At 41.0% G+C, this 25,438-nt stretch overlaps 1 protein-coding gene across 1 annotated transcript in view; it reads right to left on the bottom strand.

The window, feature by feature from the left end:
- The window catches only part of LOC144752572 (DNA nucleotidylexotransferase-like), a 592,720-nt gene extending 567,632 nt beyond the window's left edge, over positions 1-25,088 (bottom strand). The window contains exon 1 of the mRNA XM_078640460.1: positions 24,875-25,088. Within this exon, the coding sequence (XP_078496586.1) occupies positions 24,875-25,077 (203 nt within the window). The 5' untranslated portion in view covers positions 25,078-25,088. The remainder of the gene's footprint in view (positions 1-24,874) is intronic.
- Between the last annotated feature and the right edge of the window lie 350 nt (positions 25,089-25,438).

Here is a 25,438-nt window from a genome sequence, read left to right as displayed (position 1 = left end):
AAACCCTCCTGTTCCCCAAATAGACCCTCCTTCCCCCTCCTGGTCATCACAAGTCCTTACAGCGCGGGGATGCCTTCGGGTCACCAGGCGCTCTATAAATCACTAAAATAAAATAAAAATAAAAAAATTTGGGCACTATGCCGAAAGCAGAATATACCAACAGATACTCTGAATTTTCAATCCGATGCCTTTGTGTCTCCGCACACCCTGAACAGTAGAGGTTAACACATCTACCTTGTTTGTTTACAATCTGAAACCCCGCCACACGCCACGAAACAAACGTCACATCACAAATTTCCTTGGGGTGAACCACTACAAACAAATGTTTGCTTGTGTGATTCTGCTGACGACTGGACATTATGTTGTATACAGTTTAGCATCTGACCTAGAACACTAGGTAGGGTACTTTGGGATATTCCAGATAATTTATGAGATCTGTACAGCAATACTACCGTTTGAGACAAATGAGGGGAGAAGGACATAAGCAGCAAACATGGCTATTTGGCACCATGCCAGCACTACACTTGTAAATACACTAATAAAATATGCTTGCCTGTAACATTATTACCTCCTTTCATATGTTAGATTATTTAAATGCATTGAATGTTAAGGGCATGAATTACATGTTTGCTTGTCTGGGGATGCAAAAAAAACCTCTGAGGGTACATCTGTATGAGTTATAATACTGATTTATACCCCTGATTGCATGTTACAAAATGGATGCCATTTTGACGCAAGTGACTTATGTATTCCTTTGTCCCTTTTTGGTTTCCATACTCCCTATGTATTGCAAGTCATTACCCACAATACAGTGTGTGACCAAACTTGCTGTGTAAGCGAATCGCATTACCTGGATTAAAGTCAACTTCTCGTGAAAAGCAACACACTATGAGTGATCGATTTATTGGACTTTCTTAAGGAATACTATGGCCGGCGTGCTCCGCCGGCTGTAAGCGATCCACTGCACACAGAGAGGGAAGGCGAAAGGAGCAGCAACTGAGGATATATATCAATATATAACATTTTAAGTAATTCCTTAAAATATGAAACTACTAAATAATAGTATACTTAAAAAAAGAGTTTAAATATTAATGTAAATTGAAATATACACGTACTTTAAAAAATATGAAAACTATATCAAAACAATTTCTTATAAATTCATTATTATATATATTAGGAGTGGGTTAACTCATGTAATTCTGTGTAGCATAATCATACGGAATTACCCAAAAATGCAGTGAGATTATGCAGACTTAAGTGTGAAGAGTAATTCTGCATTTAGCACTATTTTCTTAGTGCAGGAATTGCATCTTTGAATCTAAAATGGATGTGAGGATGCATTTTGGGCTACAAAATAGCTCTAAATGCAACAGAACATGAATAGCAAACACAAGCAGCCACTCACGCATCCACAATGTGAACTTGGGGTAGGATTTCCCTCCAACATACAGCATTTAGTGCTATTCTCTAAGCGCAAAATTAACCCTCTAGTCCAAAATAAAAAAAAAGGTGCATTTTCTGTTACGAAATAGAGCCAAATGGAACAGAATACGAAGATTGAGCATGAGCAGCTGTGATCTCCAAACATATCTTCATGCCGGTAACAGTCCTCACAGGAAAACCACTCCCGAGTTCAATCCAAATGACAAAATAGGCAGCCCTCCAGGATGTGAATTGGTTTTCATTTAATTCAGTAACTAAGAATCAATAAATAAGCATTTTAAATGTAGTCCTGAACACTGATACCCAACACCAATACCCAACACCATACTACCTAAATAGTGTTTCTCCTAACTTTATGAAAAGCCAGTATGGGAAGCAAATGAACCACAAAATGAATTAGAGATGGCAATCATAAATCTATCAGACATAATTATCAAGAGATGAAGAGGATCTCAAAAAGGTTTAAACATTTGTCCTGTGATACACATCAATATAGTTGACAATAGCATTGATACGTATTTAGATATATGTATAAATCATTCCTAAATTGGAACTTTTGGAATATCATGCCACCAAAGAACCATCTCTACTGAGGAAAGGCAATGATGAATATGAGCAACAAGAAATTAATCTGACCATAGGGGAGCTTGAAACACTAATTACATTGAGTAATCTGGCCCATGAAGCTGACATGGATGACATCCAAGAAACAGACAAGGAAGCACACAAACAGCTTGACATTGTACAAATTGTAGAAGGGCTGAGCAATATACAAGAGAAATCAAAATGCTGCCCTGTTTACAACCAGGTAATCAAGTTGACTTATTATATGAATGTGTCATGAACAATTTGGGAAATATTGAAGAAAATAAATAATCACAAAACAGAGCATGTGTGTAAAAAAGACTGGCTTGGAACTAATTGAGAAATGCCTGGAATATTATAATAAAAAGGCTGATAAAGGTGGTAGCACAATTATACTGTCAAATTGCAAAATATATGCAAGAAGCATATCAACAGCTCAATGTCCGAAAATGTTACAGGAAGGTTGCAGAAAATCTGATGACTCATATAAAAAAGATGTATATGGAAAAATTGGCTAACCAGAAGGTTTCATGCCTCCGAAGTGAGGATGAGGTTAAATTCCTCACGGTTGAGTTTCCAATTATGCAGACAATTTATTTCCGACCTGAAGTGCATAAAGATGCAAAAAATCCCACAGGCAGACCTATAGTCTCTAGAACAGGCTCCCTTTTTAAAAAAAAACCATCTAAATATGTGGATGTATTTCTGGCACTAACGGTGAAACAAATGAGATCTTACTTATGAGACACAAAAGATTTTTATGTAATTTACAAAAATTCGCTGACATTGAAATCTCACTTGGTAACAATGCATGTAACCTCACATTATACCTGTATTGACCATGAATGAAGGGTGGAAGAGTGAAAATACTTCCTAAAAAAGTAGAACATCAATAAATTGGAGCATACTAATATGATAATTGAAAGGATAGATTTCAGAAGGAGGTATTTAATCAAACCTTAGCAGCTGCTAGGGGAAATTGTTGTGCCCTCCTACTACACAAATTAAATGAAAACCAATTAATTAATTCACATCATGGAGTGTGGTCTACTTTTGTCATTTGTATACAGTGGTAGTCACTGGATAGTTATAGATAGGATCGAATTTCTATAACAAATGTGTTTTTTGGTTTGCTTATATCTTTAGCGCTGTTTAACTATTCTTCACAGGATTGTCCAAAATAAATAAAAAATCATTTCAACTCCTTTCTGTTAAATTAGAGGGGGAGAAAACAAGTGGGGGGAAGAAAAACGGAGGTACCAAAACATTTTATCCCCATTATTTTTTTCATTGGGACTTTAGACACAGCTACAGTTCATTCGGTTGAACAGATTTAAGTGAAATGTGGCAGAAAGCTATATCCAGAAAGAGTGCTTTTGTGAATTGGGCTACATCTGTTTAGTTAGCAAAACATTGTATAACAAAATTTTGTAGATTCATTCACAGTCCACAATGTTTAGTGTTCATTATTATGAAGTAGTACTCCAAATTCAAGAGATCCAAAACCAAGTTGCATTTTTTCAAGATTTTATTATGTATCCATAGATATAACAAAACTTCACAGCTCACTCCGCCGACACGTGTTTCGTCTCTATGAGACTTTTTCAAAGCCAAAAATAAATAGAGCATGGAAGAATAAATGCCTGAGTCAGTCGACCCGTGTCTCATCAAATGGATGTTATGCAGTAGTTGGTAATGTCACCAGAAGCCTAGTTATAAATCCTCTCCTATATATTCAATCTAGGGAGGGATTCTTCATATCGCAACACAGCCATAGAAGATGTATCTATAGATTACAAGACCAGTAAGAAGTCTTAAGGCCCGCTCAGGCTGCCAAATATCCCATGAAAGCTGTCAATACTGGAGTTGATAATAAGTTTCAATTTATTCAATTTTTATAAATAAGGGGAAAGAGTCGATTAAAAAATTCCTCTTCACAGAATGTAGACCCCGTGGTATGAGACCGTGATAAGTCTGTTCGGTCATCAGTAACACGCCGACCTTCAAGAACCACCGGTTGTGGGTGTGTATCAGGCCCTACTAGCACCTTGTTCTTTGAAGCTTTCTAATACAATCACTACATATTTAAAGTCACGTTTATTATTATACCAATGGGATGTATTAACTGGATGTGCGGGCGATTTCCCTCTTGTTAGGGAGACACTACCACCGACTTTCCTCTGAGAAAACATTGTATATTTCACGTATTGGAGGATCGGGGGCCAACAGATCTCCTGCTGAGATCTGATTGGTTAACAGTATATCAACATTGATGTGGCATCAGCCATCCAGTGACTTGGGACTCAGTACTGAACCTAAAACAAAAGCATAAAAAGAGACAAAGGGGGCAGGGTAGGGAACCTCTGACTCCCTAGGCCTGGTGGTGGAGCAGCCCATCCTGGGACCAACTATAATTATTTTTTATTTTGTCGCAAATTCGAAATTTAGATACATGGACCAGGTTAAACCATTTTCGAGGATTCACCCTAAGGCATAGTCTCAACAATAAAAGTCTAAAGTCTTCAGTAGGGCAAGGAAGCAGGCTGTCACCGAAGAGGGCTTTGCAAGGTCAGATAGCTGCTGTACGAGGCCCCGTTGTTGCTGTGATTTTTGGCTGGAGTGCTCTTAGTGGGAGAAATTCAACTTTAATGCCCAGGAAAGGTCCCTCACTTGCTGGATTCTTTTAGCGCCATTATCCGGTCAAGATTTCTTCATTCGTACTTAGGGCCTTATTACTAGTAAAGCTGTTCATAGGACGCCATACTCACAGTGGCCCCAAACCACTGCCACCACTGCAGGCCCGCCCACAGTATTCTGAGTGTGTCGGTTAGACCGCCATGAGACCACCGCCTCCACTGGCATCCAGGATTAGATTCTGACAATGGGGCAATGATGTAGCTGTAACTGAAGAGGGCTTCACAAGGCAGGATACTGTCTCCCAAAGGTCCTGCTGTAGAGGAATTCCTGTCGCAAAAAAGCCCATAGAAGGAGAAATTTGAATCTTCAGACCAGTGGTGGCACATCTTGGTCAGGTTGGCCTGGAAGGTTTGCCCCTGCCCTCTGGGAGTCTTTGGGGCCAAACTGATTCTAAAACCCAGTATTTTTGGGGGGTAGGAGAAATCCAGTCAGGCACAGTCAAGGATTCCAGGACCTCTGGAAAGGCAAATCACTAACTCCAAGGTCTCTTATAGCTTGTTGTGTCCATGTAGCTTGAATAGAAGGTCAGCTCACATCTTTGTTCTGGGTACAAGGAGGAGCAGGTCCAGTTTTACAGGTCTCCTCTCAAGTCTCAAACCGGATCTTTAAGACCTCTTCGGAGCTTCCTCAGGTCATGTAGCGTGCTCAGGAGGGTACTGGAGTGCCACATTTATGCCTGGCACTCACATGTACGAGGAGGAAAAACTCCTGGCTCATCCCTAACTAATGCAGTAACAGTTCCAAGGGGTTATTTTACCCACTTTTGCAGCATTTCATGTGTGTCTTTCTGCAAACAGTCTCAGAGTGCCCTCTCTGCCTATAAACAAGATGTTGACACTCTTCTCTCCTTGCGCAGAGCCCTTGTATGTCTCCCCCAGAGGTTTGTCTGGGGAAATGAGCAACTATGTGCTTAAGTGGAGCCATTGTTTTGGTGCTTGTGGTGACCAGCTGTTGAGGTTTTTGATGGCTTTCATCAAGTTGCTGGTGTGCTCAGGAAGATGCTTGAAGAGGGCGGAAGTTCACTCCTCTTCTGAAATGCTTTTCCAGCTCCAGCGGGTGGTTCCTGTGTTGAGGGCATAGTCTGTCCAGATCATAGCTGCTGGTTTGTTGACTGTGATATTGCTGATTGAGTAGAAAATCAGGTCCAATAGGTGTCCGGCGGTGTGTTTTGGGTCAGTAACGTGCTGAATGAGGCAAAGTTTTGCAAGGTTCCCTTACAGAGATGTAGAGTTTTAGTAGGTGCAGTTTACTAGGTGAAAATTAAGGTTTCCAAGGAGGAAGAAGGTGCTGGCTTTGATGATGAGGGGCATGACGAAGTCTGTGATATCACTGTGATGAAACTGGTGTTGGGTCCAGGTGGTTTGCATATGAGGGTTCCACCCATGGAAAAGTTGGGTGTAACATGTATCTTAAATGTGAAGGTTCCATGTAGCTGGTGTGGGTGTCCGTGTACGTGTTGCAGCTGATGGGATTTTAGAATATGATGGCAACTCCACCTCCGAGCTTTTTCTGATGGTCTTGCCTAACAATACTGGGATGGTGGTAGTGATGTTTGGTGCTGAGATTGAGTTTAGCAATGTTTCCGTGAGAAAGGCGAGGTCCGGAGGGTGGTTTTGCAGCAAGTCCTACATCTCCATAGCATGTTTGGTGAGTGAATTGGTGTTGAGGAGTATTTATGTAATTTTGGTGTGTTGTTTGGGTGGTGATTTCCGCACATCCTAATATGGATGGCGGTGTCTGCTAGGCACCGCTACCATATTGTGGCCCAAATCCGCCCGACCGGCAATCGGAACAATTGCCGGCCAGCTGAAAAGGGCGGGCGCACTTTGCGTATGTCGCATTACCCCCCTTCATTATAATATGGCGGGGGGTAAATCAGGTTGCGATCCGCCCGCCATCCTAATCACCCCCTTAGTCTGAAAGAAAATGCACAATAGCTGATCCACTGTTCATTCTAATTACACTTATACTGCCCACCATTAGTCTGAAAAAACAATGCACAATGATGGATCCACTGTTCATTCCAATCGGAATTATAATGCCAAGTGCATTTCAGGAGTAAGTCCTTTTTTAGGGGCCACTCTAGACAGAGAAAACAAGAATACAAAAAAGGGTGGTACCGCAGCATTTCTCATTCACATTTTATATATATTGTTCTAAGAAAAGAAGTGAACATTTGTGGACGTGACATAAATACAAACAAAACAACATGACAAAACACTGTAACATGAAACAGACATAACATTGAACATTGAAACCAATTTATTAGTGCCAAATGCATGGCGAGTTATGAAATGTACGGTCTCCCAAGAATCTCACTGAAATACGAAACATGACAAACTTCCCTAGTGCCATGCAGAATCCATCAACCACTTTACATCAACATGCGTAGTGTGAAAATATGGGAAACTCAAAAAGTTACTCATGTGTTCCGACTGCGATGTATTTACATTTTGCCTCCACAGGTGTGGCTGTAAAGTACAAGCCATTGTTAAAAACAGGATATAAAGCGAGGAAATCAAAACTGCCTGTACATGCAAAATAACAATATTCCACAAATGATGCATATCTCTTGAAAAAGTCACGAAGACGTGCTGGACCACCAGGAAACATGCAATACGAGAAATCAGCTATTGCTGACAACTCACAGTATCCCCAGGAGGAGTGTAACCATTGGCATCTAGAAAATTCCTTTCTGTGAAAGGTAAAACACACCACATCACTGGCTAGTTCTTCAATGTGGGTACTGACAGCCATAACACAAATGAAGCAGAGTGCTCCAGATAAATGCCTTCAACTGAAGAAATACTCCTACTCCAAAGTTGCTCCCTGCTGAACTTGAATGGATCAACTACTAATGGCCTTACGTTTATAAGGACAGGAATGGTCTTTTTATTAGTAATAGGTCTAAATACTTTGTTGTTTGAACAAAGTTTAAAGTTGAGACTTCACAATAAGTGTATCAGTTGATTTATACTGTATGATAAACTCAGACGCTGTGCACACTGAATCCAAGGTACCAGCGGTACTCACCCATTTTTCTGTTTCATTTTATGTATGTTTGGCAGCAAACGATTCAGCACTGAATGCACCATGTGATAATATTTTGAGTAGAAGTAGTACCTTAGATTAAGATTGTGCACAATACACACATATTCAGTCTGAGTATCAAAACAATAACATACCATTCATATTTGCCCTACTATCCAATAAAGAAAGTAGCAATTATTACAAACTACTAAACCACGTTAAATTACAACAAACATCTATTCACCACATAAAAGAATAGATTTTGAACAAGCCATGATACAAACTATACTTTACTTTACCCACATACAGCCATTTAAGGCTGTTACTACCTGTTAGAAATTGGGCTACTGGTTGACTGGGGTGTGAGCCCTGGTCAAGAAGCAACCACAATTCTAGTCAGGGTAAGGTAAGGCACAAGCAAATCCCATATTAACCTGTGGTGAACCCCCTGGTGGCTTGGCACAGAGCAGTCAGGCTTAACTTAAAGGCAAAGTGTAAAGTATTTGTGCAACACTTCAGACAGTAATACAGTGAAAACACCAACAAAAAGATCCCACAAAAGGTTAGAAAATAGAGCAGGATTTAATGCATAAAACAAGACCCGGTAGCTTGTCTCATTTCTGGTGAAGAATTGGCTTGGTAGTTTGGTCTGCCCTGTTCCCATGATGCACTGGGCCAGGGACAGACTAATTTGCAAATAGCCAGGTTCTGAGCTGGGATGGGGCAGTGAGCTAAATAACGGTGATGGATCAAGCCCTGATCTTTGGACTGGGTAAGAGTGGTCTGCTTAATTCAGACACTCTGTTCATCACCACCCCCTTTTCTGAATCGTAAAACTAGACCAACACAACAAAAATGCAATCAGTAGCACCGGAATTATGAGTTTTTAAAGCATAAACTGCAAAATAGTTCATAAAAGTATGAAGAGCTGGAATGGGCCAAAATGAAAAATCCAGGCCGTCTGTGATGGAGCATAGATTGGGTACAGTCTCAAACTAGTCCTGCTGAAGGTTTACCTTCTTAAGTTTTGTGCCAAGAGTCCCATTCGCATGGAAGAAGGTCGCTAGGATGAAGGAGAGCATCACTGGCGGGGATCGGTGTGGCACAAGGAGCAGGCCAGGCATCACGGACTGGACGGGCTGGTACTTCATGCTGGTGGTCCTCCTCAGCGATCGATGCTTGCTGGGCAAAGATATTGGCTAGCAGCGGCTTACACTGATTTCCGCAGTGAGCAGTGTGGTTCTAGTGCGAAGGTGTCCATTTGCGGTCGCAAAGAGCCCAAAAGATTGAATTTAAGAGCTCAGGAGCGACATCAAGGGTCTAGGATCTGAGCGGCACCTCAGGAACTTGCTGAGGAGAGGTCCAGGAGCTGTGGGGTAGTCTGTATGTCCCTTAGGCTCAGATCAAGAGCCAAAGACAGGCTGCAGGCACCAAGGTGCTTAGGCAGTAAAATACCAACTTTCGAAAGGTGGCATTTTCAGAATTGCAATTTAAAATCCAACTTCAACATTAGTTAGGATTATAACATTTGGATTCCAAAGACACCAAACATGAACCAGTTAACTCTTCCCATTTGGAATTTACACTTATTAAAATGTAATACAGCAGTTCTAATGCTATTCTACAGTAGAGATAGGCATTGCAATAGTGAAAACAAATTCAAGAGATTTTCACTACTAGGATATGTAAAACTTAAAAGCAAATGTCCAACTGTTTAAATGCATTGCACTCTGCACTCTGGGCTGTCCAGGGTCTATCCTACGGGTGACCTACATGTACTAAAAAATAAGGTTTGGGCATATCATTAGGTTTATTATGCCAGTGAAAATGGAAGCTTAAGCTTAAACTGCACACAGAGGCTCTGCAATGGCAGATCTTAGACATGTTTAAAGGGTACCTAAGTGGATGGCACAATCAGTGATACAGGCCCAATAGTAGCATTTACTTTTCAGGCCCTGGGCATATGTGGTGCCCCTTTATTAGGGACTTATAAGTAAAGAAATATGCCCTTTTGGGGATAAGCCAATATTACCATCTTTTAAGGAGTGAGCACATGCACTTTAGCACTGGTTAGCAGTGGTAAATTGTGCAGAGTCCTAATACCATCAAAAATAATATAAAAAATAGAGGAGGAAGGCAGAAAGTTGAGGGGAAGACCACCCTAAGGCAGACAGGTCTTACACTACAATTGTAACCAAAGCATTTGGACACCTCCAACAATCTGCACTAAGGGCCCGATTATGAGTCTGGCGGTCCAAGGACCACCAGACTCGTGGTGGTGTGGTGGTGCTGGTCCAGTCACAGCTGCACCAGTGGTCCGGCCAACCCATTATGGGTTGGGCAGTCGGACCTCCCTGGGACTGCTGCCACCGCCAGAGAACCACCGTTCCCTGGAGGTGGCATGGTGGTCAAAGGCCGCAATATGTTTTGCGAGACTTCCATGGTCCCACCAAACATATAATGAGTTTCCTCTCCTCCAGCGTTTACATGGCATTTCCTCCTCCATGTAAACCTTGGAGAAGAGGAAGCAAAGAGGGCCCTACAGGCCTCCTTGTGCCTCCTCCCTTGTGCATGCATACAGGGGAGCATAACATGTGCGCCCCCTCTGTGAATGCACAAAATTCCTGCACGGCATGGACTTTTGAGTCCATGCCATCAAGGAACCTGGGGCCAGAATACGATGACATTGAGACAGCCACCGCCTTCTTAAGCATGTTTTCTGCGTGCTACATTAGGTTCGCAGGTGGACCACCATGGTTCTGAAGGGTTCAAGGAGCCCGTCGGACCATCGGAGGGCACTCTGATCTCTACAGTGGTACCAGGCACCACCGTAGGGATTATGATGTCCCTCCACGCAAGCCGTTTTATGGCGGGTTACCCACCAGGAAAAGGCTGGCGGAAAGGGACATTTGGGGCCCATAGTGGGCCCCCTCTTTCCCCCTAGCCCTCAGTGTTGGGTTTTCATATCCCTGCACCATGTGGCAGGCATCGCATGGTGCCTGTCACATAGTGCAGGCATATGCACAATATGCGTTTTTTGGACTGCTGTGTGAGCTGCAGCCAGCAGCACACACCACAATACAAAAAATACACTTTGAGACCACCGTGAAGGTGGTCTCATTGTAATTCGGGGGTGCAGGACTGCCGACAGCTTGTCGGACATTGCCATCTCCAATACGATGGCGGTCGGCCATAAGCCATGGTAATTAGCCCCCTAGTGAGGCACTCCCATTGCTGTGTCTTTTCAAAGGCATCATGGCCTTTAAAAGAGGTACTGCCGTGGGAATGCCATGCTGCGGGTCTGCCAAAGTCTCGGCAGGACTCGGGGGTGTGGGGGCCCAGCGGCAGAGTTCCACCCCCAACCACACCTCCGAAACTTAGTTATTGGCCCCTAAGTGTAGAATATGCAACAAACAGCCAATTTGGTTAGGTGCACGTCACAGAGGAAGCTACCCACTATAAGGTATTTTCTACCAACAATACAAATTCAAACGAGCCCCTCTAATGGATTATTTTGAAGACACTTGGGCAGGCAGACTGCAGACCTTTGGACAGAGATGCCAACTCAACTTTCAAATAACATGGTGGAATGTCTATGATAGCACCATGGCTCAAGAAGCCAAAAACAACAATGCAGTAGAAGGATGACACAATTCTTTTCAATCCACACTAGGCATAACTCAACCTACACTCTACAAATTCATAGAAGTCCTATAAAAAGAACAAGGAGTACACTACGCAGGATCAACAGCGAAAACTCTATCATAAATATACATATTGCCTGCACAGTACCCAATAAACCAAGTGAAAAATCCAAACCAGCTAAACTAAAATCGTTTGTATCTGAATACTAAACAATTTATTTGTATACATCAGTCAAAAATATACAACTAAAATTAAAAATAAGACTTATGGATAAAATTAATATGCATATTAATTAGTTAAAAAACACCAACCACAAAACAGTCAAATACAACACAAACAAATGTGAAATTACAAGTACCAATCACACAAAATACACATAAATATTCAAATATAAACATTTCTGACCCACAAAAAATAACTGGAATATAACTTACTCTATGTTGCTGCAGATCTTCCTCTGTATCCATGTAGTCAAAAAAAAATCTCCAAAAACGGAAAAATTATTTCAGAAAAAGCTTACAAAAACACAGTAAGAGGCCCATTTGAAATCCAACAAAAGCAATCCAAACTCTTAAACAACCCTAAAAAAAAAAAAAAAAAGGTTAAGACAACAAATAAACGCTCCTGGAAATAAAATATTGGTTTACTAGAAACCAAAATGAGTTCATTTAAAAACAAAAAAGAAATGTTCCTACGATAGTTTCTGATCCATAAACCTGTAAAATTACATTTTATACCTAACCACTAAAAACACCATATAAACATTATATAAGCATCACAATTCATCTATGCAAAACATAAAACATGAAATCATATAAGGTAACTATACTTTACTAACAAACTCTTCCTAAGCCTGATAAACAAACACTAGTAAATGAAATAACAAAAGCTACAAATAAACATTCCAACAAAGAAAACAACTCTTTAACTACTATTTACTATTACTCCCTACATTCCTCCTACCCTAAAAACCCCATAGAAACAACAAAAATTGTCTTACCTACTACGACAAACAGCAGCACCTTCCCACGACTCACTCCCAGGAAAATGAACTAAAAACAACACAAATAGCCTACAAAAGTTTTGTTTGTAGTAATAAATAAATGGCAGCTAAATAAAACTAAAAAGAAATATTATCTCCCTATAGAAAACAATGTTTGCAAGATGTTTAAAAAATGCACAAATGAGTAAATAATGTGAAGCATATCAATAAGAGTGATATGAAAATATGTAGAGCGTAGATAAAATATAAAATGAGTAATAGCACCATTTAAAATATACTTTAAAAATATGTAAAAATTGTTTAGTAAATGAACGTAAAACAACATGTAGGAAAAAGTACCTAAATTGAAAAAAGTAAACAAAAATGTAGAACTGTACAACACTGTTCAAATATATTTGACATGTTTTATTTAATATTAAAAGTGTGCTTCAATATTGTTTACATATAACCATGATTTTTTCTTATGTATGAAATATATATATATATATTACCTACTGGCGGTTGCCAGTAGGTAGTTATAGTTAGGATTGATTTCCATAGGGAAATCGCAACATTCTATTGGGAATAACTTTGGCGCCGGTTGACGAATCGGCCTGAATTTTTCAGCAACTTTGCCTCGCGGCGCTCCGGTCCTTCTCTGAAATTTTGGGGGGGATTCGTCAAGCGAGGGCCAAGATAAAAGGGGGGTCCCAAAATGTGTTTTCCCCATGTTAATTTCCATAGGGCGGTCGGTCGCACTTTTAGCTCGAACGGCTGAATGGATTTTCACCAAACTTGGCAAAATTGTAGGTACTGGTAGCCCGATGTGCCTTTGCTATGTCTCAAGATATGTGCTCCAGAGGATTTTGAGTAATTTAGGTTAAAAAAAATGTATATATCTGTAAGCGCGCCCCGGTACGCGTACCGGGGAGCGCTCCGGGCGCGCCACGCGACTTGCGCACGGGAAGCTGATTGGCTCTCGGGTGTCTGTAAACATTCAAAACAGTCCGCAGCGGCCGCCATCTTGTGTCTCGGTAGGATCGAGAAACAAGAGGTGGTAAAAAAACAAAGGGGGAAATGACCAAAAGGGGGCAGGGTAGACCCCCCCTAGGTTTGATGTGGGGGCCATAAAAGGGTCCCTCGGGTAAAAAAAAAAACGATTTTCGTGGGGGGAGCGCCCGGTACGCGCACCGGGGAGCGTACCAGGGAGCGTACTTTGGTGAAAAAACAATAACAGACTTCTTTACAAATGTAGCATTTTTTAATACATTGGAGGTAGTTCTTTTTCATTTTTTTAAGAACACAGCTCTTTGATGAGAATTGGAGGTAGCTCTGAAAAGAACTTTTGTTTTTCTTCTTTTTTTTAACAAAAACAAAAACAGGGAACTGGAAAAAGCTCAACAGGAGCCAAAAAATAAATAAAAATTAGGCCTGGGGATAGCAGCGGTGGTTCTCGAGAGCTCGAACCATGAGTGTGACACTTTGCTCCCCATAGCAAAGAAGATGGTCAAATTTTCGGCATTTAATATAGCCTGATTAAAAGCAGGCTGAATATTTGGTATCATCTCCTGCTCACGCCGACGCACAGAAGGTGTTGCTCCACCGGTAGAAATAGAGCCACCATCCCTGGGAGCCTCTCGTGCCAGAGCCCTGACACTCTCCCGTACATAGTTCTGGGGATGTTTCCTTGACACGTGGCGTATCATCGTCCAGTTCCCGAAGCTGTATTTTTTCTGGGATTTCCTCTCGATAAGATGGTGTGGCATATTTGACACTCCACCTTTGGAGCATTTACCTTCTTCTCCCCCTCTGGAATTTTGAAAAATTTCCAAATGAAATGTTCCTTCACAGTTCGTTCAGGAACCTCCTCATCAATGAAATCCTCAGTCTCATCACTGCTGCTGGATGGTCTTGCAGCCATGATAACAGAAGTAAATATGACACAGGTGCCAAAAGCAGGTCTTGCACTCACAAAAGTGAAACAAGAAGTCAAGGAAATGGGTGGGGATTTCAGTCTTTGTAAAAAAAAAAAGTTAGGAACCAATGAAAAGTGTTATTTTCAAATCACATGATCCGGGCTTTCATCATTTGGAAACCAAAACTGATCTGCACCAATGAAAAGTGTTATTTTCAGATCACATGACCTGACGCGCTTACACTACGCGCCCCGGGGCGCGCCCGTAGTCGCGCCCCGGGGCACGCAGCGTAAGCGCATCAGGACGTTGCGCGATCGTATGCGCTCGCGTGCTTCCGGGTGTGCTTACGCAGTGCGTCATATGACGCATCACGCGTCTACGCGATACATCACGATGTTGTTTTCGTTCGCGGGAATAGCGCTCCCGGGACGCTCCCCGGTACGCGCCCCGGGGCGCGCCGTAATATTGCGCTTACCCGTGCGTTCACCAGTACGCGCCCCGGGAGCGCCCCGGGGTTAAAAATAAAAAATAATAAAAAAATAAAATAACATTTATACAATATAAAATTCATTTTTAAATATTTCACTTTCTATACCTATAAAGATTTGCTATTAAAAAACCATTGAAATTCACTGAAAAAACCATAGGTTTCACACCAGTTATAGTTAGGAATTAGCATTAAAAAAAAACTATAACATTCACTGAAAAAACCATAGGTTTCACACCAGTTATAGTTAGCTGGAAGTTTTACTGGCATAAAACCAATGAAATTCCCACGTTATAGTTAGTTGGACTCACTATAACTTGCGCGTGCAATGCACTGCTGATGACGTCACATATTACATCACTCATGACATGGTCAGTGACATCACTCATGACATCACTGATGACACCATCCTTGTGACAGACTGACAGACCTCCTTTCACTGTAATGTAACCCTTGAAACACATATTCAAAAATAGAAACTAAAATTTTCAAAAAAATGGAGATACCCATACCAGTTACAACAACCAATTCAATAATTCCACCATCTATATACACATCCACTCATTCACCAACAGTTCTATATAGTCACTCATACATATACTCAATCATCATATGTACTGATACACCTATACATCCTGTTACACACCGACAGTCATCCAAAAGATACTCTCACACATACTCACGCATGCAAATAAACTATTGAACATCCATTTATTTGCATATACAGCTATACACACACTACCACTTTACTTCTAAGGAAACTTACACATACTTACTCTCTTAAACAATCACTTATAGAAACACATACTAATTTAAACAGGAACTCTTACAATCCCTCACTCTCACATATACTCACTTATATACATCAATATTCACACATACTAGATTAAAACATATGTAGTTACTGATAAAGACACTAGTGAGACAGTCATTCGCTCACTAACACACACATATATACACACTCATCCACCCATACAGTCCTGCACATATTCTGTCTTCAAAACACATACAAAGAGAGAGTCAGTCATTCATGCATCTATGTGCTAAGTAATACCCCCACCAAACCATACAAACACTCATACTGATACTAAGAAAAACATCTAATAACCCATATACATACACATGTACCTACTCACCAACCCATGCAGCCACTTATACACAAAGTGAAACACTAATCCATATATTTAAATATTTAAACATTACTAACTAATATATGTATTCACTAAGATATTCAATAACATATACATATATAACACATATTTATTTTTCAGAAAGACACACATTCACTGGATGGTGTCATCAGTGATGTCATGAGTGATGTCACTGACCATGTCATGAGTGATGTAATATGTGACGTCATCAGCAGTGCATTGCACGCGCAAGTTATAGTGAGTCCAACTAACTATAACGTGGGAATTTCATTGGTTTTATGCCAGTAAAACTTCCAGCTAACTATAACTGGTGTGAAACCTATGGTTTTTTCAGTGAATATATATAAATATATTACCTATGCATGTAAAAAGCTCCTATCTAAACCATATTGGGAAAGGTCTTCGACACTAAAAGAGTTACATTCATCATTCCCACTCCAGTCTAAACCATTATGAGGAAGAATTTGAACACAAAAGGATTTACATTTACTCTACATACTCCATGGTAAAACATCTTACAAAATGTATTGCCAGTAAGTAAAAACTTTACTTATAACACAGTCTTACCTAATACATATTTCCAATGCCATAAGCAGTACAAATTATCATTTTAATTATTTTTATAACATTAAATTAATTATACATCATATTCAATTGTACAGCTACATAATTTACAAATATTACACTTAGTACAGAAAATCATATTATAACAATAAAGAATCAAATCAATAATTGGGAATACATTATTTAATCATATATATTAATCATATATATTCAACATACCATGTATAAATTTTAATATATATATATATATAATATACAATACTTTATGATTATGCACATAAATATGTAAATTATCTTCACAATTAACTAGTATATAATACTTTACAAAAAGTTTGTATCTAAATAATAATAAAATAAATGTATTACATCCAATAATACAATATATTATAAAAATCAAAATTAATTTTTTAAGGATGCATTTATCTTAATACATATAAAAATGTATGAAAATATTCAATTTTAAAATGTAAATATTTCATATTTTAAATACAAAATATTTAACAAAAATGTATATTTTTAATGATTTCTAAACTTAAACCAAAAAATATACTGCGACTAAATTGTAGCTAATTAAGCATCTCATTTAAACATAAGTATTTACAAATTAAAACCACATTTTATGTGAACATAGAAAGGTACATTTTAAACTGAAAAATTATCATTTTTTAAACTTTGTTACAAAAAGTACATTATCTTCACAAATTTAAAAAACATTAAATTGCATACACACAAATATACATTTGAAAAAAATATTACATATAATTTACATAAATGAAACCTTTTTATTTTACATTGAAAAACAATAATTTTGAAACTACTTATAATTAAAAAAGCCATACATTTTAACAACTAAAAAAACCTTAGGGGCTGATTACGATGGCGAGTGGACTAGGTCCGCCCTCCATCGTAGCGATGTTTGGGACCGCCCCTCAGATATGCGGCAGTCTCACCCCTGCGATTAGGATGCGCCTGCCACACTGGAGGGCACATCCTGGGCTTTTCACATTGCAGGCGGTGCTGCTGGCTGCAGCACCGCACGCAATGTGAAAAGTGCATGCACAACATTTCCCTGCACTACGTGGCAGGCACCACACGGTGCCTGCCACTTGGTCCATGAAAATGAGGGGGGCTCCATGGGTACCCCCAGTGCAGCAGCCCCCCCCCCCAAAAGGGGGCCACAAACCCAATCCCCACCAGCTTTTCCATGGCGGCATCGCCACCATGGAAAGGCCTTCGCAAACCCACATCCTGATCTGGTGGATGGTGCCTGCTAGGCACCACCACCATTTCAGCGGCCCTGCACCATCCGCCAGGCAATCGGTGCGATTGCCTTTGGCAGAAAAGCGGCGGACGGACTTTGCATCTGCCGCAATACCCACCGCCATCCTAATTTGGCAGGGGGTAATGAGCTTGGTGACGGCAGAAGGACCGCCGCCCCAGCGGTCCTTCCGCCATCATAATGACCCCCTTAGTGTATAAAATTTAACAAACAAGCAAATTAATATTCACATATTTTAATAATCTTTCCAACCTTTTTCCTTAGAAAACCCAACATCCCACTCCATTAACATAATTACATATACATTCAATATTAACATTAATCACATTTATAATAAAAGTTAATCATATTTTAATTTTTTTTAAATACCTAAAAAAATTGCAAAACATACTAACACTAAAATGTGCATACAACTAAATATACTTGTAAATCAAACAATAAAAACAATATTGTCTACAGTGATATTTTCACAACCGATTATTTTTACAACAATATCAAAAACAACACTTCAAAGGATATTCTTACCTTTGATATTCCTGTCAACTATATTTCTGAAATCACTGTATTCTTGACACGATATTTATGTATTACAATCACAATATTTTTCATTCAGTATTTTGTCCAAACACCCAAGCTTCTATTTAGCTGCATTTATGGTGACCTTCACAACTAGGTCCTACTTCTATCCTTGTGGCTTCCTTTTTCACTGTAAGGTATTTTTCTCCTCTCAAGTCTATTTAGTAGCTTCCACTTGCTTGTTGCTCCTTAGGATGCTCAGAGAGGTTATTCCCTTCCTCCCTACATTCACAGTAAAACTGTACTACAATCTTCAACTACATCTCAGCTCCGTTATGTGAATTCTCGTTATTTAGGTCCCCTAGGATATCTTTTCATTGTCTCAGTGTTGTGCAAAAGGCAATGGCCTGCTTTCTTGTGAATCTTCCTATGTGCTGCTCAGTCTCCGCATTCCTGAAAGACCTGTACTGGCGTTCTGTCAGCATAAGCCACATTTTCAAAGCTCTTTATCTAGTCTGCCAGGTGGTCGAGAATTCAAGACCTGCCTATCTTATATGGAAAATCCTTCCTTACCATCCTTCCCTTTCTTTAGTAAATACCTTTACCAATCTGGTGCAGTTCCTCGTTCCTGTCAAACACAGCCATACTGGAGGTCATTTTTTCTCATATTCAGCATCAAACATCAGAACTTCCTTCCCCTGAATATTCCAGGCGAGTCCTGTGTTACCCTTTTTAGGAAAACTATTTTAAAAAGTGTTTTATTCTAAAGAACTTATCCTCCTTTCACAATGTCTTTACGCTCTGCGCCACTAACCTATTGGGTAATAGTTGTGCTTTAATCAAATCAAACTCAAATGGAGAGGTGGCAATCCTTGACAATGTTTTGGCCTTCTCATGCAGTGGTGTTCGCTCTTACATAAATATTGCCCTGCTGATTTATGAAATACTGTTGGCATTCTTGGCACAGTGTTACCTTCACCTGTGTACATTGCGATAATGCTGGCAATTATGCATATATTGTTGACAGTCTTGGCCTACGACGATGCTAAGCTCATAAGTAATGCTTGCACTGGCAAAATATTGGTGATTCTAAGTAATTTTAAAGCATTATCATTAATGAGGTCAGAGGCCTCCGTCTGTAGAATTGATGTAACCTGCTTTCAGTCATGCATGCATTCAGTTACACAGTCATCTGTTCATGCATTCACCTATTTATACTTCCACCCATGCATGTAAAAACCTATTCAATCATTCAACCATACACTCATTAATTCAATCATCCACCCAAGCACTTAATCCCCCATTAATTATTCATGTACACGACCATTCATTGATTGTTGTGTTGTGTTATGTAACATAAATGTAATATAGCGCGCGACTTACGCCAAGGGGTATCTCGGTGCTGCAAACAGTCACAGGCAGAAGGTGGGTTCAACTAGGATAGAAATGATTTGAGTATTTTCCTTAATTTGGGGTATTCAGTGCAAAGAGATAATCTGTTCCAATAAACTCGAGCCAAATAAAAAAAAAAGCTCGGCCCTTGCATCATCTAGTCAGTCACATACGGGGTACACTCAACAATGCTCTGTCCATGGACCTTACATTTCTGGTGAGATGATAGCGTTTTCGTTTCTGCTGAAGATATATTGGGCCTTGCCCTCTTAAGGAGTTGTAAGTAATGCAACAGATATTAAAAGTGCTTCTCTGCCTGACTGGTAGCCAATATAGAGATTTCACAGAAGGTGGAAAACGAATCTGGTTGTAGTGTTTTGCTTTAATAGTTGTTTGGCCATAAGGGTCTCATTGACGCCAGCAAGTAGAGCATTACCATATTCCAGTCTGCTGATTATTAGAGTTTGTACTAGGGTTCTTCTTACTGAGATGGGGAGATAAGGAAAAGTTCCTCATTGAAGGTACATGGTATGAAAACAGATACCTGTATTAGGGCCAGACGTACGACCCGTTTTTGAATGCTCAAACAGATCTACGACCCGTTTGTGCATGCAAAAACCCTACAGGGCCATGTATAAACGCTATTTAGCGAGTCACAATGTATTTGCGACTGCTAAATAGCGTTTGCGACTCGCAATTAGGAAGGGGCATTTCAAGAGCATGCTTTCCTAATTGCAACTCTGAGCCCTATGATTGTTTTGCGGTCGCAAAACAGTTGCAATTTCCCACCTACTTCAAGTAGGTGGTAATGTAGTCGCAAATAGGAAGGGGGCCCCAGGAGACTCCTTACCCATTGCAAATGCATGCGAAAATATATTTTAAGGGCAGGCAGTGCTCCCAGGGACCAGAGCCTGCCCTTAAAAAATGAAACGAAAACGTTTCATCTTTTTAAATTTTTAAAATGCATCCTGTTTTTCTTTAAGGAACACGGGCTGTAGTTTTTTTTTTTTTAAAGCTGCTTTATTTAAAAGCAGTCCCAGACATAGTGGTCTGCTGAGCCCAGCAGGCCACCATCCCTGGGAGAGCCAGCCATTCTCAAAGGGGTCGCAAAATGCGAGTGCCTCATGAATATTGATGAGCCTAGCCTTTTGCAACCCCATTGGGAATCGCTAACAGTGTCTCTGACACTGTTGTACATTTGGCATTGGGACTTGCAAATTGTAACTTGCTATTTTTCGCAATTTGCAAGTTGCAATTCCAAATGGTTGTACATCTGTCCCTTAGTGCCATATTAGGAGTTAGGCAGTGCTGGAGCGGGCCCGCCTCAGTCCCGCACCGCCAAACCCATGTTCGAACTGACCACCAGATTTGAAATGTTCTCCTGTCTGGTGGGATGTTTTTTTACATTCCCCTGGCGGTGCCTATAGGCACCCCAGTGCGAAATTCAAAATCAGTACCTGAATGGCATGGACTGCTGCAATTTGTGCTGTGCAGGTACTGGTGTGCATGCACACAGGGGGGCACATGTGTGTGTGTGCGTTCACTTGGCGTGAGGCACCAGGGGGCCCTTTAGGGGCCCCTTTGTTTCCTCATCACCACACCTTTCACGGCAGTCGCACCCCCATGAAAAGTGTGGCGGCGAGGAAACCTCTAATATGCTATGCATATTGCGGCCTCAGGACTGCCACGCAACCGCCAGGGAATAGCGGTTCCCTGGTGGTGGTTTGAGGGTGACCCGGCTGGCCTAGTCAAAAATGGGCAGGCGGGAGAACACCACCATGAGTCTGGCAGTCCGTTGGTCACCAGAATCATAATAAGGGTCATAGTCTGGATCTGCTCTTTCATAGACAGAGCTTGGTCTTTTGTGGGGCCACCACTCATCAGACCAAAGTGAATTAGCCTTGCCAAACACCATGATCTCAGTCTTACTGATATTCAACTGTAAACAGTTGTCTGTCATCCATTTTAAAATGGCTAACATTTCCTTGGCAACAGATCTTTTTTTTATTAGAATCTGTGTCGAAGGAGAAGATCAGCCAACGTATAATTTCAAAACCATTTGACTTTGTGATCTTAGCAAGGGGGGCCACATATCTGTTGAACAACAAGGGGCTCAAATAAGAGCCCTGCGGTACACCCTTGTCAATCTGCATAGAGCAGGATTTAAAAGGGCCAAGAGCAGTGTTTGAGTTCTATATTTCCAAACATTTTGAAGCCATTTAAAAGCCATCCCATTGACCCCTATCTCTTGTAATATCTGCAACAGGCTTGAGTGCAATACAGTGTCAAAAGCTGCGGACAAGTCCAACAGCACTAACGTAGATGGAACCCCAGCATCGAGCAAGAGTTTTAGTGAATCAGTGATGGCCAATAGTGCCATCTCTGTACTATGTTAAGATCTTTGGGGCTCATTACGATGGTGGAACGATCACCACCGCCAGGCCGGCGGACTGCAATTTTCCCACCACCATATTACGATGGCGTGGGATTCAGACCGCGACCGTGGCGGAGGCAAAGCCCGTCCGCCATGGAACCTCCACAGGGAATCGTTACGATTGCCCGGTGTGGCGGTCTGCTTCCACAAAATGGTGGGAGTGCCTAACAAGCACCGTCCACCAAATTATGATAAGGTCTCCAGCCAGCCTTTCCGCAGCTGTGCAACCGCCGTTGAAAGGCAGGCGGAATTTGCTTTTGGGGACCTGTTGCGGGCCCCCCTTGTGTTGGGGGGAGGTGTGGGTGCACTGGGGGTACCCATGGTACCCCCAAACATTTCACTGCACCAAGTGGCAGGCAAAGTGTAGTGCCTGCCACGTAATGCAGTGAAATGCACAACATGCTCTATTTAACACTGCGGCGGTGCTGCTGTCAGCAGCCACCAATGTTAAGGGTGCGGAACAAGACCGCCGCAGTGGCGGTCCCATCATAATGGGGTATGTGGGACCACCGCATGCATGACCGACAGTCCCGGTTTAAGCCACATGGCAGACGGAGCCTGTCCGTTCGCCATCGAAATCGACCCCAGAATCCTGACTGCAATGAGTCCCGAATTTGATTCACCTTTCCATAGGCTGTTAGTTGTGTTAAATTAAACTTTCTAAACGTTTTTCTAAAAGAGGCAGTAAAGAGATTGGATGGTAATCAGAATATTGGGATTAATATTGGCTTTTTTTAATGGGTAATTTTGCTCAGATTTCCACTCTTAAGGAATAGTGCCCGACTCCTCTGTTAGATTGAACTGCGTCTGAATGGCGGGAGCAAGCTAGTTGGGAAGTAAGGCCATAATCTTGGGATGGCAAGGGTCTGGTGGGGATCTGAATTTCACCTTTACTAAGGAGTTTTGAACCCATCCTTCCATGGACGTTTATTCGTTCTCACATTCACCCCCTTACCCAGTTACATAAACTCACCAATCATTGAAGAAGCACTTGCATTGGTAAAATAGTCTGAATTGTTGGCATTGCAAGTGCTTATTATAGCCTTATAGCCCGCCGTAGAGGGCTATACTGGTTATTAAAGGCCCTCTCCAGCGTTAAAGGCCCCGAGCCGAATGTGAGGGCCTTTAACAAGGGAGAGGGAGTTTAGTAGCCGGTATAGCCCAACAACGAAGGGCTATAAGGCTATTAGAACATTCTGCCACTAGAGGGCAGAATGTTCTAACAAAAAAGAACAAAGCCTTATGGGAGCATGAGGGAATTGGAATCCCCTCAGGGTCCCTGAAGCCTTTGTTCACAGCCGGAGCTGTGAACAAGGAAACATTGGAATGTTGGAGCTCCAGGCTTATACCAGCCATTATAAGCATGGAGCACTCCAATGTGTTCTATGGAGCTCCCAACATTCCAATGTTCTAATTTCTATTGCGATATGATATCTTTTTTCCATTCATTTTTCACGCTTACAGAAGTTATCCACTTTTGAGAAAAAATAAGCTCTTTCTAATCAGTCCTGCGCCTTTACCAATCACCAACAATAGAATGTTGCTTTTTTGTTGATGTCTGCTTGGGTTTTTGGGGGGCATTCTGAAATCATTCACCGGCCGGCCCCTTTAAGGATTCAATAGGTGAGATTCATTTCTTAGAAGCATTACTGGTGTTCTTATTACGCTAATGCCAGTAAAGACATATCATTCTTGTCTTTTTTTATTATTATTTTTCGGCGCTTGCAGTGGTCTTCCTTCCCTTAAACAGTTATGAATTATCCGTTGCCATAAAAAGTCGGTTGGCGACTCAAGCTTCTGCTTCCTGTGGTTTATCGCATTTCTATAAAACATTCACATTAATGTGCACCCTCACCGCAGCCCCCTGGAACGGCGCCACCTTCACACTTGCAACAGCAGTTTCATCACCGCGCGCAGGTCTCCCTCGACGCAGCAGCAGGGCACTCTCTGGGCACCAAAGCCAGATCGTTCACTAGCGGAATTTCAGCATTCACAAGAACGAAAATCTTTTCCTTTATGGTGTGAAAGTCAAATGCGCTTTAAAATTGACCGATTTTAAAAAGAACACACATTTGCAGCATCGGTTACAAAGAAACGTGCATTCTGTTGACAATGGCAATTAATTGTGTCTTCCAAAGAGCTGCAGACAGTGGTATTCGTGTCCTGATCTGAGAGGAGCAGTTTTCATCATTTTGCAACTTGTTACTTTTGATTTGGTTTACATTTAGCGTTTTTAGCCAAATACAGAATTATGACCCTCTTTGGAAGGTTACAATTATTGGATTGGATTTTGAGTCCAATTTTGCAGCTGTTTTTGTCTGCCCAGATGTTCTGTATGTGCAGTTGACAATACCGTTTTTAATTCAAATTGCATAAAATACTGGTAACGAAATCACGTATCTGTAAAACGTCGTCTATAACAGAAGAGCGTACAAACGCACACACCCATAAACAAAAGCACGCCTACAAACAAACACGGGCACACAAAGAAACACTGCGGCATACACATAGGCACTATTTCCCCAGAACAAGCAAGCACGTCTCGATAATTGGACAAAAAATCATACTTGGATATCAACCGATAGCAACAAGTGTTTAGGCCAAAACCTTGCTTCTGAAATAAACGGAAAAGTTTAAAGAAACATTGACTGTACATGTCAACTGTACATCACGAGACGCAATTTTAAAAATAGCGGGATATGAAATATTTAAATATTTCAGTGCATAAAGGTAAAACAAAAAGATTCTTTTACCTTAGATAATCTTCGACTCTGAAGCCTTTTCTTCTTGCCAACTCTGTGAGGAAAACCCTCCTTCTTGTCCCCATCTTCCTCTCCACTATGAAAAGGACAATGTCGTTGAACTTTGTTTTGTATTTATTCGGAAAACTTGAAGGCTGCATCCTTTTTTGCTTTTTCTTGAGTGGGCCCATTCTTGAGTTCTGGAATCCATCCATGATGCTCCTCATCAAACCCCAGTGCGCTTCGACATGTAAGTACCCGCAGTCTGAACTGTGGAAGTCACCGCCCCTTTCCATCACTTTCATTTATCACTGTGCGATATTTTCAAAGAGAAACTGCAGATGGAGAGACGTCACTGTTTCAGGAAAGCTTCTAAAAATGCGAGGGAAAACACTTTTGGGTTCACGGTTCTTGGACAAGTCCTGACAAATGTACAACAATTCATGATTTAGGACTCTGTCGAGATGTGCACTGTGTTGAATTATAATCTGAAAATTATGGATTGCAATTGTTAATTGCATTGCCCCTTTTTTAAAAAAAATACTAAATAAAAATATGTGATGCACTCATTGTATT

Source organism: Lissotriton helveticus, chromosome 5_1, assembly GCF_964261635.1.
Source record: "Lissotriton helveticus chromosome 5_1, aLisHel1.1, whole genome shotgun sequence".
Classification (NCBI taxonomy): Eukaryota; Metazoa; Chordata; class Amphibia; order Caudata; family Salamandridae; genus Lissotriton; species Lissotriton helveticus.
Note: the sequence above shows the minus strand (reverse complement) of the source record. Positions and strands in the feature narration are given on the sequence as shown.